This window comes from Podarcis tiliguerta, assembly GCF_965153285.1.
Source record: "Podarcis tiliguerta genome assembly, chromosome: 8".
Classification (NCBI taxonomy): domain Eukaryota; kingdom Metazoa; phylum Chordata; class Lepidosauria; order Squamata; family Lacertidae; genus Podarcis; species Podarcis tiliguerta.
In genome coordinates, this window is record NC_139541.1 from 48,920,306 (window position 1) to 48,939,369 (window position 19,064).

General features: G+C 43.3%; 1 protein-coding gene across 1 annotated transcript in view; it reads left to right on the forward strand.

The window, feature by feature from the left end:
* NECAB2 (N-terminal EF-hand calcium binding protein 2) overlaps positions 1–19,064 on the forward strand; it is a 143,974-nt gene that overhangs the window by 63,528 nt on the left and 61,382 nt on the right. Inside the window, exons 4-5 of the mRNA XM_083452718.1 lie at positions 3,156–3,181; positions 9,146–9,243. Of these exons, the coding sequence (XP_083308844.1) occupies positions 3,156–3,181; positions 9,146–9,243 (124 nt within the window). The remainder of the gene's footprint in view (positions 1–3,155; positions 3,182–9,145; positions 9,244–19,064) is intronic.

Genomic DNA, 19,064 nt, shown 5'->3' on the forward strand with positions numbered 1-19,064 from the left:
AAACAGCCTGTGGGTCAGAGTAAGCCCACTAACCAGAAATTCCGTCTACCTGTTGTAAACTTACTGCTAAATCAGGCCCTATAGTACTTCTTTTGAAGCCAAAGATGTTGTGCCTAATTTGCAGCAAAACAAATATTTGAGTGAAGGGTGGTATTAATAAAATAAAATAAAATAAAAAACACAAGGGTTTTGAATCTGTTGGGTTGGGCACATTCAAGTCACAGTTAAGCCTTTTTCTTTAATCCTTTAGCTTTAGAGATACTTGAGGAATTTGATTTTTGTGAATGAGTTGACATTATCAGCACCTCCAGACTGATGTGAAAATCAGAACTTGGTTATCTGCCAGCTTCCTCACTTCCCTGAATATTCTAACACAGTTCTTGTCTCAAAAACATGTAACAAAATTAATTTTAAAATGCATATTTTGAGAGACAGCACATTAAAAAATCTGTGCTTTATGAAAAAATGCATTTAGGCTTCAATCCTACAACCACTCACAGAGAGAAGGAATTTAGGCTACCTCTTTCCCTGATGAGCAAGGTTTTCATTTGCTGGGGATTTTTGACATGGGGAAGCATCTAGAAATTGACCCCATGCCAGCAGCCTGAAAGAATGCACCATAAGCTATTTCTGAATTTATGAAGCAGCCTTAAGAATTCCAGCAATGAAAGGCTTTTTAATTATTCTTTCTCCATAATCCACTTAAAATTTGACCCATCAGTCAAATCAAGAATGAGTCTGAGTTAATCAAACAGTTCTCTAGCATATAAATAAAACGAGTAAAATAAAAATTCTAGGGCAGGAGGGTTTTGGTTTTTTATTGCCTTACAAGGCAGTGGCAGCATTTGCAATAAAGCTGTAAGGCTCTCAGTGACAAATAGACTGGTTAGCACATCCATAGAAGGTTTGTTCTGCATATATGAGCATATGACAGAGGTGCAAGAGGAAGCGCAGATTAAAGACAAGAGGATATATATTGCACATGTCAGACAGTGGTATAGTGGAACTAAGGAGACCCTCTTTCAGCCTCTGACCAATGCTGTTTAGAAGGAACGGCAGACATACAACCTTTCTGGAATAATTTGTCCATTCCAGAAACTATAGCTCCTTGAGTGCTTGTTAATCATGTAGTTATGACTTTAGATCCAGAAACCTGAAGGCATGCCCCTCTGGTGCTTGCCACTCACAGCCTTAATGTCTGCTGAAGGACCCTGGCTGACAGATGAAACACATGGGTCTTGCAGTGTAAGGTCTTCTTAGTGGTGGCGCTTCAGCCAGGAATCCCCCAGGAATTTTGATTAGAGTCAAAACTGCTGAGCTTTCAATGGAGCCTTAAGATGCATCTCTTTTCCTTAAGCGTTTGGGAATGTTTGATGCTGCTCAACATCAGATGCACTGATGTGGTTTTAATGTAGTAGTTTGCCTTCAATATTCCCATTAATGCTTATGTGGTTTTGTTGTATTTATTGTTTAGTTGCTATAAGCTACCTTAAGATCTTGATGATGAAGGATGACTCAATGAATGACTAAATGAACTAAGGAACTCTAAAGCAGTGCAGCCAGAGAGGCATTTCTGTATTGTGACTCATTGCTTGCTGTTTTGAGAGATGATTACAGCAGTACAAAGTCAAGATTTTAATAGGACCTTGGACAGCTCCATGCTCAGGGTCGAACCTCCATAAGAGCAAAGTTCAAATGTTGTTTTAGCAGCACCCATAACCCAGAGGTGCACATATGACATAATTCTGCTGTAGCGCAGGAAAACAAAGATGAAATTCAGCAAAAAACACAAACCAGCTTCCTAAGAATCTCAGGTTTCTTTTCTTTTTTAGAAAAAGTTTATTCATTTAAAAACATACTTTGTGATGATTAGACGACGTTTGTAGGTTTGCAAGAAGTTCTGTGAGGAGTAATATTAGAAATACTGTAAAAATGGAAAAAGAGAGATATGTTAAAGGATTTAATGGCAATATTAAGTTAAGAAAGGCATAAGAAGACGGAGGATTATCAGAGGTGCTGATGGAAGTCCAAATAAGAATGTATCTGTGATAAACTGTGAGGTATGCTTTATAATTTTGTAAGCTAAAAACCAATAAAAATATATATTTTTAAAAAACATACAGTTTAATATAATAATAAAAAGATCTCTGTGGTTTACATTTAAAAGTACAGATAAGAAGCAATAAAATTTCCAAAAATGTAAGAAAAACAGAAAACACATATTCCACAGATAAAATCAGCAGTGTTCAAAACAGAATGAAAAATTAAGAGGCAGAGTCCAGGAAAGCTTGCGTAGATATATATGCTTTTAAGAGGCATTTAAAGGTCATTACTGCCTCTGCATTCCAGAGTGTGTGTTTTCACCCTCTGGCTGCAAAAAGAGACTTGAAAGGATGTGGACAATGCTTCATAAAATTTCAGAAGTCAAGGAGGCCGCTAGATAAAGCATTTCAAACAATTCTTAAAAACATAGAATTGTCAGTCCAACCACCTGCAATGCAGGAATCACAACTAAAAAAAACCCTGAATTATGGTCAGCCTACCTCCATTAAAAAAACTTGAATGAGAGCCTGCTACCTTCCAAGATTGTCCATTCCACTGTTGAAAAGCTCTTAGCATCAAAAAGTTCTTCCTTATATTTAGGCACATTGTAACTAGCTAATATACCAATAAATTTAGCAAAATAGCAATATTATGCAAAATGAGAGAAACTATGTAGATATGATCAAGTTGTGTGATTCTGTCTGCAGAATTTAATTTGTGTTAAGGCAGGGAATGCACAGCTAAAACATAACCCTGAAAGTACTATTTGTCCCTTCCATGATCTGCATAAATGAGACTTTACTATACACTAATTACCTTTTCATTGCATTCATTTGTTAACAACAACAAAAGCAAAATACACTATGTGCAAAGTGCAATTCAGTGTATTTAATTACAATTGGATCAGGAATGCTTGATGTGAAAGTCCTGGCGTGTAGCTTTTGAAATGTACATTTTATTGAGAACAGCAATATATAACATCTTTGAACATTGGTAGTGAACTTGTTCTGGCTCCACTTTTTCTCAGTTTCTTGCAGTTATGCTCCTGCTTTCCCTCCTTCTAATTTTGTGTATTCTTACTCTTTCCTGTCTTTCTTTTCTTTATTTCAAAGCAACGTGGATACGAAGGAACTATGTGGTGAGTAACTTATCTTTTGGCAGCTCAGCAAATTCCCCGATCAGCTTTGTTTGTTATAACAGCATTGGCATGCCTGTGTTCAGTAGGAACATTTTTAGGTATGTAGTCAATGGCCCTGAGATCTATGGTATAGGGTGGTGTACATATTTAATAAGAATAAGAATTGGAAAGTGAGCAAGACCATTGATCCATCTGGCTCAGTATTTCACTGACATATTGGCAGCATCTCCAGCATTTCAGACTGTTGTCCTTCCCAGCCGTACCTGGAGAGGCCAGACATTGAATTTGGAACCTTGTACTTGCAAAGTGTGTCCTCTACTGCTGAGTTACACCCCATGCCTAAAAAGAGACCTTCTTATTTAAAATCAATCATAGGAAGCATCCTTACATGGAATCAGACCATCGTTCTATGTTGCTCTGAATTTTCCCCAAATTTTAGATAGGGGCTTCCCCCAGCCTGGGATCTTTTATGTAAAGGTAAAGGGACCCCTGACTATTAGGTCCATTCGTGGCCGACTCTGGGGTTGCGGCGCTCATCTCGCTTTATTGGCTGAGGGAGCCAGCGTACAGTTTCCAGGTCATGTGGCCAACATGACTAAGGTGCTTCTGGTGAACCAGAGCAGCGCACGGAAATGCAGTTTACCTTCCCGCTGGAGTGGTACCTATTTATCTACTTGCACTTTGAGGTGCTTTTGGACTACTAGGTTAGCAGCAGCGGGGACTGAGCAACGGGAGCTCACCCCATCGAACCGCTGACCTTCTGATCGGCAAATCCTAGGCTCTGTGGTTTAACCCACAGCGCCACCCGCATCTTTTGCATGCAGAGCACATTTTGCATGCAGAGCCAGTTTGATGTAGTGGTTAAGAGTGGTAGACTCGTAATCTGGTGAACCGGGTTCGCGTCGCCGCTCCTCCACATGCAGCTGCTGGGTGACCTTGGGCCAGTCACACTTCTTTGAAGTCTCTCAGCCCCACTCACCTCACAGAGTGTTTGTTGTGGGGGAGGAAGGGAAAGGAGAATGTTAGCCGCTTTGAGACTCCTTAGGGTAGTGATAAAGCAGGATATCAAATCCAAACTCCTCTTCTTCTAACAGCAGTGCTGATCAGACCCTGTCTAAGTACCTCCAGCAAAAACAAGGCCACACATTTTATCCTTGTTAGTTGATGGTAAGTGAAAAGAAAGTGGGTTGCTATAGGAGAGTGTCCCCACATGCCCAGCAGCAGTAGCAGCAGCACTTCAGCCCTAAATGAACACAGGAAGCTGCCTTATCCTGAATCAAACCATCTGTCTATCCAGCTCACTGTTGTCCACACTAACAGGACAATCCCGGGGATTAAACCTGGGACTTTCTACATGCAAAGCAGATACTCCACCACTGAGCTACCTATCCAGGCAACCCCAGTTGTAGTGTCTGAGTTTTCATCCAGACAAAAATAAAATATATATAATTGCCTTATCCATATAAGGTAGGCAGAGCAGTGCTTTGCCTAGCTCAGTGCAGTGGAACCTTGGTTCTCAAACCGCTCCATTCCCAAATGTTTCAACTCCAAACGTCAAAAACCCAGAAGTAAGTGTTCCAGTTTTCGAACATTCCTCGGAACCTGAACGTCCAACGTGGCTTCCAATCTGCAAAAAGACTAGCTGTCAGCCAATTGGAATTCGAACATTTTAGAAGTCAAACGTCCTTTCAGAATGGATTATGTTTGACTTGCGAAGTTCCACTGTCTTGCCTAAATCTGGCATGGGGAATCATTCCTAGTAGGCAAACCAGACCATTATCTCCTGACCCCTCCAGGCCAAATGTGACATCACTATGACATCAGGTGCTGCTGTGCTCTGAAGCCATGATTGCTGGGATTTCAAAGCACAGTATGAGCTGTTTGAAAGCCCTTTTGCAAGCAGCCCTGCTCTGCTCTTTAAACCTCCAAAAGTGAGCTTCAAAGAGCAGCACAGGGCTGCTTTCAAAATGGCTTTCAAGCAGCCCTGTGTGTGGCTTTAGCTGTGTGTTCCTGTTCCCAGCCTATGGCAGCAGTTCTGTATGTTCACATAGTTTGCTCCAGATTGTGTCATCCTGTTCTTGAGAAGGAATTTCTCTGGATCTTGGCATGAATCCAATAATAAGAGCCCTCTCTGGCCTTGTGACTTTGTAGAATTGAACCCCTGCTCATTAGCTGATGAGCAGGGATTAAATCCTGCTGACATTCAGCCAATGAAGAATGTCTGTATCCCTCATCAAAGTGACACCAGTTGATTGGCAGGTGGGCATGTTTTTTGAGAAATAGCCTCACAGGCCAATTTTGACCCCCTCTGTGGTCTGAGATTGGCCTACAGGCTGAAGGTTCCCTGTCCCTGCCCTACATTGACCAGCAGTGGCTCTCCATGATTTCTGACAGGGTCCTTCCCAGTTCTACCTTGAAATGCCAGGGATTTAACGTCTTGCTGAAGCCTCTCCTTATATCTGAGAAAAGAGGGAAAATGCGTTCTGGTGAGTTCCACACTCATAAAAAGTACAGTAGTACCTCGGGTTACATACGCTTCAGGTTACAGACTCCGCTAACCCAGAAATAGTACCTTGGGTTAAGAACTTTGCTTCAGGATGAGAACAGAAATCGTGCTCCGGTGGCGCGGCGGCAGCAGGAAGCCCCATTAGCTAAAGTGGTGCTTCAGGTTAAGAACAGTTTCAGGTTAAGAACGGACCTCCGGAACGAAATAAGTACTTAACCCGAGGTACCACTGTATATGTGACTGGAATGCTATTTCCCCAGGGTTTGAAAGGGCTCTATGCACAACGCATATACAATAGCAGAACTTGTTGGGCCACCCCATTAGTCAATTCCATTCACACACAGCCCTTTCACAAGTTGGTTGATTGTATGAATGGGGGTCATGTATGACTCACATTGCAGGGGTGAGGCTGGCCTGCTTGTCTTTGTGACACATGGAGGCTTTCGGTCAACAGACAGAGTGCTTGTCGAACCCCAACCCCCAAGTCACAAGTAGATTAGATTGCACTTCTCAGACTGTTACACTGAGGTAGGAAACAGAAGTGGGGAAATTAATGCTGCTAGACAATTCTCTTAACTAGGACATCGAGATTGAGATGAAGTTGAGAGAGGTAGTGGATACATACTTTATCTTCAGATGTTTATGTCCTTTGCTAAAAATAAACTCTTGGCCCAAAGGCACAACAGAAACATCTGGCAAATGCTTACCTGCACTTGATAGTAATTGCACCTACAGTGACCTAGGGATCACATAGCCCACTCAGGATTAAACTTCTCTTACCAATATGTCAACACACGTAACCCATGTTCAGCTGTTTTCCAGCTAGGGATGGAAAAGGAATTAGATTAAGTTCTCATTTAAAGATGAAGCTGCCTAATTGCATTCCCTGAAACAATGCACAAACTGAAATGCAGACACCGTCTGCAATCCTCCCAAATTTTGCAATGCACTTCTCTCACTGAGGAATGTGTGCAAAAATTCATATGGTAAGCAGAGATATAAATGCGTAGATTAGTGAAATCCACACTGACATGCTGATTCATTTTCATAAGGACTTTTTAAAATAAAAAGATACGCTGACATGGAAATGTGGAGAACTGAACTTAAGACTGGAGAAATGAGGAAATGAGAAAGAGAGAGAGAGAATTCAGGGATTTGACCATCCCTGTCTAGAATGCACACTTCTGAGCATGTTCTCTTAGCATCACTCTTCCAACTTCCTCCTTCAGCTCTAAGAGGCCCCTGAATGGGACGGGAGCTGAGAGGCTTTGTTGCTGCTGGGGGAAGACTTCAAGGGCAACACTGTGCCTACATGTGTCACATTGGTGGCCCCCCTAACTATTGCAACCTCTTCTAAGTCATCTTGAGAATCTCTCAGTTGAAAGGCCATGGCTTAAATAAACCAACCTTCTAGCGTCCAGCAAGCAGGCTTGCGTTAGGCTTACCCTCAGCAGCTATTTGCAAGTGCCTCAAATCTCCTGTTGGTCCAGGTGAAATCTCTCTCTTGTGTTTGCAAAGGCTTTTTAATCAAAATTACAATTTAATCCTGTTTTACATGTGCAGCTTTTCAGTGCCAGCCCTTGCCAAAATCGCAATCGTATTTTTCTCCTCCTCAGGTTTTATGGACTGTGTCACAAGTTTTGCTTTATCATCTCCAGAAAAGGATTTGCTTCTTCCATTCCTCACTTCTAAAAGCCAACTCTGCAAAGTGATTTATTTATTTATTTTTTCACTCCCTTGTATGATGAGGAAATATCTGCAGCTACTGGAAATTAGGTGGCTGGGTTTTTTTAAATCAGGCTCAAGCCGCTGTGGATCACAGTGGAAGGAGGACTCCTCACTGCTCTTCCAGCAGTTGCTATCGCTCCCTTCATCCTGCATGCTGTTCAGAGAGATATATGGCATTTTAATTAAGCCAAGGGAGGCTAATTAATGGACTGTCTTTTGAGGTTATTTATAGGAGAGTTCTGTAAGAAATGTCAATTCAATATGAATTGCTGCTTCTTTTCTAATAGAGATTATGGTAGCACCAATTGCTGTACTTTAAAAAAAAAATAAAGACGGAAAACTTACTTAAATCTAGATCTGCGGGTGGAGGTTCATAGCTAAGTGTCAGGAGCGGGAATCAGAGGCAGGTCAGCAATAAATCACACTGTGTCAATGAAATTAACTCTTTATTCAAGTCATAAAGAGAAATTAACTCTTTATTCAAGAGTTATTTATTTAACTCTTTATTCATGGTCAGCTCAGGAGGCCAGGCCTAGTGAGTACAGCAACACACCCCGGTAGATCTTGCCCCTTTGAGGCAGTTGTGGGGACTGAAGGTCCCTGCCTCCCCTGGGTACTTCCCAAGCAATCTAAGAGCCATGTCTGTCTCTGCTCCTCCCACTTCATACCTCTTCTGGTCCTGGGAGACCGGGGCAGGGAGGGGAACTGGTCACAGCAGGAGGGGTAGACATCCTGGTTTCTTCACCAGCCTAACTCATATCAGTCTCTTGGCTCCCCTCCTCACAAGCCTCTGCTTCTGGCTCTGTCACAGACTCTCCCTGCTCACTAAACCCTGTTATCACTTCAGCTTCCACCACACCTCCTTCCTCTTCTCCTGTCATCCCACCACCAATCCCCTCACTCTGAGCCTTCTTTCCCTGGGGTTTTCCTTAGGGGTTCACCAACTGGTGCCTCCCACATCTCCTCTGCATCTAGCCAGTCCATGACATCAAGATCTGCCTTCCTAAACCTAGTACCATCCAGTTGTTTGGTACTACAACTAATAGGACTATTTTATTGGATTGTTTCACTTACAGATATTTTCAAGGGCTGTGTATTTGGTCTAGACAAATTTCAGGTCCTGAACGAAATCAGCATGACTCAGGCTGATCTGGGATTTGCCTGGACTAGGTCACAGCAGTCCTCAATCACCTTGAGTCAGGTCCACATGGACTAATCTGGGGCTGTCAAGAGAGAGGAAGCACAGGCAGGAGATGATGCAAACGTGTTAGGGGGTGACAAATGGTTGTGGTCGCCCTCTTTCCTCTGCACATTTCAGCTTAATGGTGTTCTGGCCCAGCCACACAAAAAATCTCTTCAACTACTATCTTGGTGTACAGAAAAGGTCAGGCAAATTATCCCTCAAAAATAAATGTAGCAGCACAGTAAGAACTTGCCTTCAACTATTAACAACCCTTTGAATAGGTCTTCAATCAGAGGCTGGACAACCACCTGTTGGGACTAGCATTGCATTTCCTCCAAGCCCAGCTCTATGGTTTGAACCCCATTCACCTACTAAACATGATGGAGTGCAGTGTTTTTAGAAGTTGGAGTATTTCCTGGCCAGTACACTTTGAAACAGCAAGTTTTCAATTTGGACATTTACCTTGAGGCAAGCAAGTATGATTAAAATGTTATCCTTTATTTTTCCCTCCCTTTCCCTTTAATTCTGCAATATCCTCGGGGTCCAGATTATTTTACCGACCACATGGGAGATTATGAAGATGTTCTGGCTTCCCTGGAGACCCTCAACCTCTCCATTCTGAAGGCCATGGATTACACCAAACGAGTGAGTGTTCATTATGTCATATATATACAATGCATCTGTAGCTGCTAAAGTTCTGAGTGGGTCAAAGCTGGATTCATGGAGTGTGTGACTTCTTTATTTTGGGGGTAATTCCTGTTCAAGGAAATGTGGGGAACTGATGCTTTTCTGGTCCCCCAGTGCACATGAAAACTGGGGGTTGAATTATACCAGCCCAGATGACAGAGGGAAATAGGGTTTTTTAATGAAAAAAATACAAAGGAGCGAAAGAGAGCACCTCCACTCTCACTTCTGCCATGGCAGCCAGAGTCTGGCAGGGCACTGGATAAGGTGAGGAAATGGCCTTCAATTTCTCACCACCACTAAGCCTTAGGATTGCAACCTAAGAGTGTATAATCAAATGAACTCCATGTCTACAATGGACTCTTTACTGACACAAGTCAGAAGCCTGCAAGATGAATAGTGTGAGTGCATAGTAGGTAACTTTAAGCCTGTGTGAGAATAAGATGGCCTGCAGACTGGCAATATACCTCAAGGCAAAGGTGAGCCCCTTAAGCAAGGTGTATCCTCCTCAGGTTGCAGGATGAAAACCCCAGCAACTGGTGTTTTCAAGCTTAGTTTCTCAATATTTTATGAAGCCTCAGGCACCATTCAGATGTCCTCCCACCATCCAATGGCCATGGCAGAAGCCTGTTGGTGCTGCCTTCTCCAGCTTGTCCCTGCAGGGCCAACCAGATGTCCCTGGATAGCCTGTGAGCAAGATCTGAGCTCAAGAGCAGTCTCCCTACTTGTGATTCCCGGTGACTGAGTTTCAGAGGCTTGCTGCCTCTGTCAGTGAAGATAGAACAAGTTCCTTATGAGGCGGAGAGAGATGGAAATGAAGGCCAAGAATATGTTCTGCTTTAAGTTCCTTTGGCTACTTATTTCTCAGAAACAGGCTTTCTGTGTAGAGTGACTTTCATTAAAGTTTGTGTAATGTGTTTTCCCCCTTCTGGTCTCTCCTATTCTTGAAGAAATAAATTGCTTTTCATTTCAAAGGAAAACTCTGATATGCCCTTGAGTGCAGATGTGTTTCTAGCCCTGCTTCCTCAATTGCCAACCAAATAGGCTAAACTAATCTATTAGAAGGAAAATCCGCTCCAGACGCTATTAGTTGTAATCCCCCCACACTTTATTTTTTTTAAAGAAACTTTTAAAGCAAGTGCAGGTGCAAGGTTCTAAATGTGGCATACTGGATTCGTTTTATTAACATTTTTGCTATAGGCCTGTTTTACTTGTGAAGTTCTTGTATAACCCATTTTAATTGGTGTTTATACTTTGTGTCTTGAAAAGAACGCTGATAGTTTGTTTCTTTTAAGGAGACATGTGGCAATTATTTTCTGTGGGGAAAGCTCGTAAACTATCTCTGGTAATTAGGCACTAAAGTATACAAGCTAAACAAAGTGTGGGAATGTAATTACTTTCTGATTTAGGGAGATCTGCTGCTGTCGCGTCCAACTGGTAGGTGAAGCAGAAAGCTCAGAAAATTGTTAAAATAATAATCATCAGTTCTCTTCCATGTATAAAGTTCTATTTCATCTTGGGCCTGGACCACTGATGGCTTAAAACTGTCCCAGCTGTTGTGTTTACTCATAAATGGTGGTGTTTAAATAAAATCTGCCTGAAAGTTGTGGAAGCCAAGTCATGATTGTTCAGTATACGGTACTTCTGTGTTGCCATCTGTGCATTTTTCCAGTGCAAGGCTAGAAATGGTGTTTCAAAGGATGAGCTGGTGAACAGCATCAGATGATGTTTCAGTTTATACTGAGTAAATGGTCATCTCTTCTTTTGCCTAAAAAGTTTGATAATTGTATTGCAACCTGTCTGAAGCCCCTTGGGGCAGAGCTGCAACACAGACCTGGGCAGCAATGCCAAACAGTACCCTCTTTCTTCATTGTGAGGGTTCAAGGACATATTCCAGCCAGGCACAAACACTTGCAAAGGGTGCAAAATAGGGCTGGTGACATGGCATGTGTAGAGGGTGTGTGGCCTGAGGAGAGTCTCGAGGGCCAGGTAGAGAGGCCTGGAGGGCCCTTTTTTTAAAAATCTACAGTTAATTTTATCTTTTGAATATTTTTAAATACTTGTTTTTAACTGTTTTCAGCAACATAATTTTTAAATGACATGTTATATTTTTGTGAACAGCTGAGAGGTTTCCTTATCAAGTGATAATAGAAATTTTGTTAAATAATATAAATGACAAGTAATGTTATAGGGAAATCTTTCTGAGTCAATAAGCATGGCATATCACTCTGGTTCCCTCCTTGAAAACTGATGTTCTCTCAGCTCTAACTCTTCACTCCTGCAGGAGGAAAATGTAAGTCATGTTCAAAATTCTAAGGACCGAACCAGACGTTATGTGGAAAATCCATGAAGTATCCAGTGGCAGGTTTTGTATTATTGAAAAGCAGCTGTAGGAAGCTGCTGTTCAGAGCAAAGGAGTGGCAGGTGGTGGGTGGCTGGCTGCTGAATTCTTCCCACCATGCACCATGTGTTTGCTCAAAATAATTGTTTCCAAGATCTGGGGACATATTTATTTACTTCTGCGGGGAGAAAAGCAACTTGGGCTTCATGATTAGTTAGTTAGTTAGTTAGTTAGTTAGTTAGTTATTTTTAATATGTTCTTCAGCCATGAAAGGTTCCCAGAGTGGCTGACAGTGATAAGACAGTCCCCGCCCTCAGCCTTATAATCTAAAAGACACAACCCAAAATGAAAAAGGGATTAGGAGGGAGGAGGTGGGGAGAGGGGAAACCAGAGTCAGGATTTTGACCATATACAAATGATGAGAAGAGAAAGGATTTCACACCCCTTAGTATTACTACTCCCGATTCCTAAATCAAAACAATGTCCCAGAATATATATCCTTCTATAATAACTTGCACATTCTTTGGGAAACAACTAATGACATAAAAGGTAAAGGTAAAGGTACCCTTGCCCGTACGGGCCAGTCGTTTCCGACTCTAGGGTTGTGCGCCCATCTCACTTAAGAGGCCGGGGGCCAGCGCTGTCCGGAGACACTTCCGGGTCACGTGGCCAGCGTGACGAAGCTGCTCTGGCGAGCCAGCACCAGCACAGCACATGGAAACGCCATTTACCTTCCCACTATAAAGCGGTACCTATTTATCTACTTGCACTTAGGGGTGCTTTCGAACTGCTAGGTGGCCAGGAGCTGGGACCGAAAGACGGGAGCTCACCCCGGCGCGGGGATTCAAATCGCTGACCATACGATCGGCAAGTCCTAGGCACTGAGGTTTTACCCACAGCGCCACCCGCGTCCCGCACTAATGACATAGTTTGTATTAAAACTTTGCAGCTGTTTCCTTCATGTGTTGTGTGCTGCTGAAAGCGGCCTTGGGAGAGATCAGAGTTAACTTTGTAGCCAAACTACAATTTATTAGGCTTCAGCTCACTTTGCAAGTCCTTTCTTACTTGTAGGAGGAAGATCTAAAAATAGGGCATTTCTGTTAATTATTTTTTTAAGGCTCTATTGAATAAGAAATACTTGGTCTTAATGTAACCCATGCAGTTCTCTTAATTGCTTTCATGACTGGAAAGAAGCTTTCCTGCTGATGTCTCACATCTTCAATAAGAAACTCTAAAAAACGGCAAAGCAAGACATTTTGGGAAAGGGCGGCTCCCGTAAGTCTAGGGGACTAATGGATTGTCAAAAGCAGGTTTGCCATAAGATGGCCTGAAAACAAGGGAGAGAGCTGCCTGGTGACTTTTGATGGCTTCCCATTATATTTATGACCGTGGCTGAGATGGTGGACCACTGAATAATTGAAGAGTGCTGTGGAGCCAGTGGACTTCGCCTAAAGCAGTAATTATACTGCAGCTGGAGCCATCTGCTTGCATTAATGCCAGAAAGGTGGAGGGGTGGCCTCTTTGGTGAGCAGCAATGGAGAAAAACTCCCTGAATAGCCTTAGTGCTGCACAGCACTTAGTAAGGAGGTTGGAGAATTCTGAAGAAAACAGAAATCAGTGGAAATTACCAGTGTTTATTTGGAGGAGAGACTATTTCTGCCCAATCAAGCTCACAGTTCTTATGGAAGGTGAGAAGTTTGCCAAGGAGGGATGAGCAGTGGGCAGGGGCCTTCGCACACCAACCTCTGGGGAAGGTGGAGTGTGACAGGCCGCCAGCAAATGAGGCAGCTGACAGAGGATCAGGCTGCAGACAAAGCAGTCTGACCTGGGGATACGGATGGAAGACAACAATATGGGAATATTTGAGGACTTGAAGTTTTAATGAGGATGATAGCATGAATAGTGTATTGATAGTGGTCTGCAAACCAGCTTCCATCACGCACGCGCGCACACACACACCCTGCAAAGTGAGGTAATATGACCTTGGCACAGAGGTCAGGCAGTTTCTGTCAGAGGTAGGAATAGGGTGACTTTGGAATAGACCCATCAATTACATCAAATTATTGGGGGAGGGGTTGGGGGTGGAAATATATTTTTCATACTTGGAGCCAAAATAGCTAGATTTGCCAAGACCAAACTGAGTCAAAGGGCTTTGTGTTCCTTTGGCTTTATGATCCTATGACCGGACAACATATGTCAGCTATTTAAATGCTATGCTGAAGCACTTTTTGAAAATGGCGCCTAAGAACTACAGAGATTTCACACTTCTGTAAGCCCAAACTATCCTCATGATGACTGAGCCACTCGATAAGCTTGTGCTGAGTTGAAAGTGTCTGCTGGCTGGTGTGTTCTGTTATTCTTGATTCTGCTAAGAATTTCTGAAATTCCACCAGAAAACTGTGGGGTGGCTAACTTTATAATGTCCTCATTATGCCTCTGAAAATTCTCACCATCTGCCCATAGACATCAAAAGGAAAACTGCTAGGCTGCTAAAACTTGATTTTATCACACGCGCATGTTTCAATGTGTTTGTATACTACTCTATTTTTCATTTCCTTGCAGAATTGGTTTGGGCACTCACAAACAACAGCAGATGAGAATGTCAACCTGTTTTTCATTAGACTGAGCCAACTCGAGCAATGCCTGGATCCCTCTGAATAGACCCGATTTGTCTTAGGATTTGAGCCTTGGCCAAATCCAGTGCATAGCCTTGCTGGCCAGCCCTTCAGAGAAATGTCTGTCCCCTGCAAAGCAGGACATGTAACCCCCCTGTATTGCACTTTCCCCCAGAAAGATGAGACTCTGCTCTGGGAGAATGGGAACTACAATAACCCTTCAAATTGTATCCACCTTGGCTGATTACTTTTCTCTCCCTTATATAGATATATTTTCCTTCAGATCTGCTGAGCAAGCTCCATAATAACTCATTTTCACACCCATTCCTGCAGAGAGCAGGTTTTTATATGCCACGATCCCTTGGGGAGTACTGCATTGTGGCAAATGGGCCGTTAATCTTCTACACTTAACTAGCATTGCTGTTAAGTATAGTAAATATATAGATAACAAGATATCCCCAGAAGGAAAATTGAAGCTTTAAAAAATGTGTTGATTGCACTTGCAAAACCCATGCCCAATTTGTGTCCCCAGATTTCTTTTACATGTGTTGCTCTGTGTGAGCCTCTCATGCACAGAACCAACCCTGGTGGTGTTTTCAGTTCCCCAGCTCCTGTCCCAAGACAGCCATCTATTGATGTATTTTATTTGTTTGTTGCATTTTTATTCCACCTGTAACTCCAAGGTGGCATCCATGGTTCTCCCTCCTCCTTATTTAATCCACACAACAACCCTGTGAGGTAGGTTAGGCTGAGTGGCAACGACTGGCCCAAGGTCATCCAGTGAGCTTCATGGCTGAGTGGGGATTCAAACCCTGGTCTCCTAGGTACCAGTCCAGCACTTTGACCACTACACCACACTGGTATCTACTGTGTGGTGTAGTGGTTAGAGTGCTGGACTGGTATCTACTATGCATCTACCATAACATCTACTGTAGAAGTTTACAGAAGCAAATTATTATTATTGGAGGCTTGCCCTTTAAGTCAAATGAGGCACTTCCCCACCAAGCTCAGTCTGCCCTTAGCCAGCCCCCACCTACCTGCCTTCTTAGTTAAAACTAGCCCATGGGGAGCATGCTCTATTGGTCCTTGGTGCTAGCTTCACCTACAGTTAGTCTCTCTCTGCTTTTTGCACCAATGGATACCAGCCCACCCACCCACCCACCACAATATTAATATTTTTTGGTCTCCACTTCCCTGAACAAAGAGTTGCAGAGAGTTTTGGAGGAGAGGTGATTGGAGAGTTATGGCATTTTGTTGTGCATGGTACATTCACAATTATGACATAAGTGGAGGATAAGAACTCATAGCAAAACCACTGATGCCCACCATATCAACCAGAGATAGAGATTCACATCCCAAGGTGCCTTCAGATCTCACAGCCATCACCCATTGCAGCTAACATTCTTTCAAATGTTATAGTCCAAAACTATAGTTACGGTACTTTCACACACAAGACCCACCCTTAGCTAGGTAGTGGGAGAAGATAATTCATAGTTGTCACTCACATTTCAGAAATGATTTTTACTAAGCCTGTTCTCCTACAAGTATTTCCTTTAAATAGACCGTGTCTCATTCTGACCCATAAACATTGTGTGAAGGAACAGAATTTCTGTGTGAAACATGGGTTGTCAAACAGTTGCCTTTTGCTTTAAAGGCTCTCCTGTACAGGAAGGCTCAAGGTTCACAGGAAGGTAAGATGTACGAGAGGATGTTTTGCTCAGGAAGCTGTGCACAGAGGGTCAAAGATTCAGCCAATTAAGGAGAAAGAGTGATGCAACCAGAGGTTTATTTTCCTCCTGATTGGCTGAAAAGTTAAGGGGGAGGAATGAAAACATTGTATATAACTTGGAGTGCGGGGAAATAAGTTAGTGAAGAAAGTCAAGGAGTCAAAGTTAGCATGAAGTCTCAAATTTGAAAAGGTGAAGAGTCGTGCAAGAGAACATTGTAAAGAAGCACTGGAAAGTGTTAAGGAGCTTAGTTGAACAATGTCGGGAAGGAAAAGAGGACCATGAAGGGACCGAAAAGCTGAACAATGGAATGCAAATTGAAAGGTGTTGGCTTGGTTAGGGAAACTATCTAAAACAGCTATACCTGCATGTGTTTCATCTTTTGTTCTTATGGGTAACTGCTCAAACTGAAATTATCTTTTTTCTTAAAAAAAATATCTTTGTAACTTCTTGCCTTACTAAATCCTGAAATGTAAACATAGTTTGTTTGGGGGTTTTTTGGGGGGGGGAATACTCTGATCTCTGGTTGTTCACCCCACATTTTTATTGTCAGAATGATGACAGGAGTTGTAGTCCAACAACGGCTGGAGGGCTCCCGGTTCCCCAACACCAGGTATATTTCAAATTGGGTGAACTATGATGAACTTCAGCAACTTCACTCAGCGGAATCCCTGCAAAGCATAGACCCCAGTCCCCAAGCCTGATGAGCAGCACAGTGCAATGCATGGTGGCAACCCAATTTGCTCTTGCCCATCTGTAAATAGGGGCCATGCAAATGCAAGAGAGGAAGAACGCATAACTGGAGACAAGGCTGTTCCAGAGCCAAGATATTGGGTGGGCTAGGTTCCAATTAAAGACAGCTGCAGAAGGAGAGGAGAGCAGATCCGTGATAGTTGGACAACAGGGCAGAAATATGTTTTTGAATGGAAATATATGTCGCAGGCAATGGAATAAACATTTAGCAGCTTTTTCAAGGAGAGCATGCAAAGCAATCAAAGGATTTGAGGGGTTGGGTAAAGATGCCGCATGGCTCTGTAGAACCCAAACTGAACTGTAGGCAGTAGAGAGTGTGTCAGATCAAGCTAGATTTTGCATTTTAATGCTGGTAACAATGCTGTATTCCCCTTGCTTCTTTTAAGAGCTGGATCCAAGTTCTGCGGACCAAATTGATTCTGGCCGTTTGCACCTTGCTCATATATATTTCAGGAGCAAAGAGCTTTGGGTAACCTGCCAGAAACATTCATAAATATTTACTTTGAACAAGTAGGACAGGTTGCAGATACTTCAGTTACCTTAACAGACCTGACCTGCCCAAATGCCACTACTTATATTTCTACAGTTCTGGAAGGAAAGCAAGGATTTGGCAATGTTGTCTGCTGCATCCCACTTCATGCACCCATTGGAGCTGATGCTCAACTTGTGTGGCAGATAACCAGTCATGCACATCATATAATGCATTCAATGCGGACTCTTTTAAATCCAGGGGCAGGGGAAGAAATCACTCAAAATTCTTATTTAATTTCTTTTATTTATTGCAGTAGATCCCAAGGATATACCGTATTTTTCGCACCATAGGACGCACCGGACAATAGGACGCACTTTGTTTTAGAGGGGGGAGAACAAGAAAAAAAATCTCCCCCTCTCTGCCCAGCACCCCTTCAGCGAAGTGGCAGGAGGCGCTGCCTCCCGCTCTAAAACAAGGTGCCGTTTAAGGTGCATTCAGGCGGCTACCTTGGAAGCCTGGAGAGCAAGAGGGGTCGGTGTGCACTGACCCCTCTCGCTCTCCAGGCTTCAGGTTTCTTTCAACCTGCTCTTTGGGGCTGGCGGGGGGAAGCCCACCACCAGCCCCAAAGAGCAGGTCAGGGAGCAGCGGAGAGGCTCCTGCCATAGCCGCGCGTCACCTCTCCAGCCGGGAGAGGGTCGCGGGGCTATGGCATCTTCACTCCATAGGACGCACACACATTTCCCCTTCATTTTTGAAGGGGGAAAAGTGCGTCCTATAGAGCGAAAAATACGGTAAGTGCATGGGTTTGGGGAACACTATTGCTGGAGAGTCCCAAGGGGTAGGTCCTTCTACTTGCTTAAGAAAGTCAAACTCTTACAGATGTTTTAACTCTTCCTCAGGTAGCTTTCTGATGTGTAAGAGAATCCAGCCATGTGTTAGGCACACTGGCTGAACAGTGTCATCAATGTGTTTGCTTTCTTTTTAGCTTTCCAATTCTTTGAAACTTTTCTTGATGGTTCTGGACTTCTACAGGCATATATCTTGACTGTTGTGTTCTGTAGTGGTGGCATCTGAGGGAGTGCACCATATGCACCCTCAGCCATCATATTCACAGATGCACCTGTCTCAATGAAAACTTCAGCCTACTGTCCCAGTATGAAAATGTGGTGACATGGCAGACAGTTCTGCTTGAAAGCAGTTGTTTGTGTGGAATACTCTGTGCTGGTCCTCTTCTTTTGGTGGTTCAGTCTGAACAGCAATTGCTTGCCTTTGGGTGTAACTATGTGGTGTAAGTATGCAGGTGCTGACCTGCATACTCTGGAGTAGTTACTTCTTTTCCCGTGATTATGGCAAGCTGTGCCTTTGGCTGGGCAATCGCCTCTGTGGCATCCTTTGCCATTGCAGTGGGTTACCTGAGCTGCCTTCAGAGACACCAGAACCTCAACATCCTTATCCCCTGAAGAAGGGGAGCCTGACTCCAGGGAGGGAGAAAGAGGCAAGGGCCGTCTGCAGTTTTCAAGATTTAGATGAGATCTGTGGAGGAGGAAATGAATCAGTCCAGTGAAACACTCTAGTTTCTGTGTGTGTGTTTTGTAGTTGAAAGGAAGTGGCTGAGCAAAACCAAACTGTGCAGGGGGCTGGATGAAAAGGAGGGTGCCTTGGTGGCATTGCCTTACTGCGCTGTTGGCATCCGTGAGCTGCTGAGTGGGCAACAAATGTATTGGTCAGCATAGCAGCATGAATCTATTTCCTCCCCTCCTTCAGTAGTCAAACCGCTTTCCTTTTTTCCATAATCAATACCTTTGCTTTCCAGGGTGAAGCGCTATCTTTTAACTAATTTCTGCAGTATAAAGACCAGACCACAGAAGTCTTGT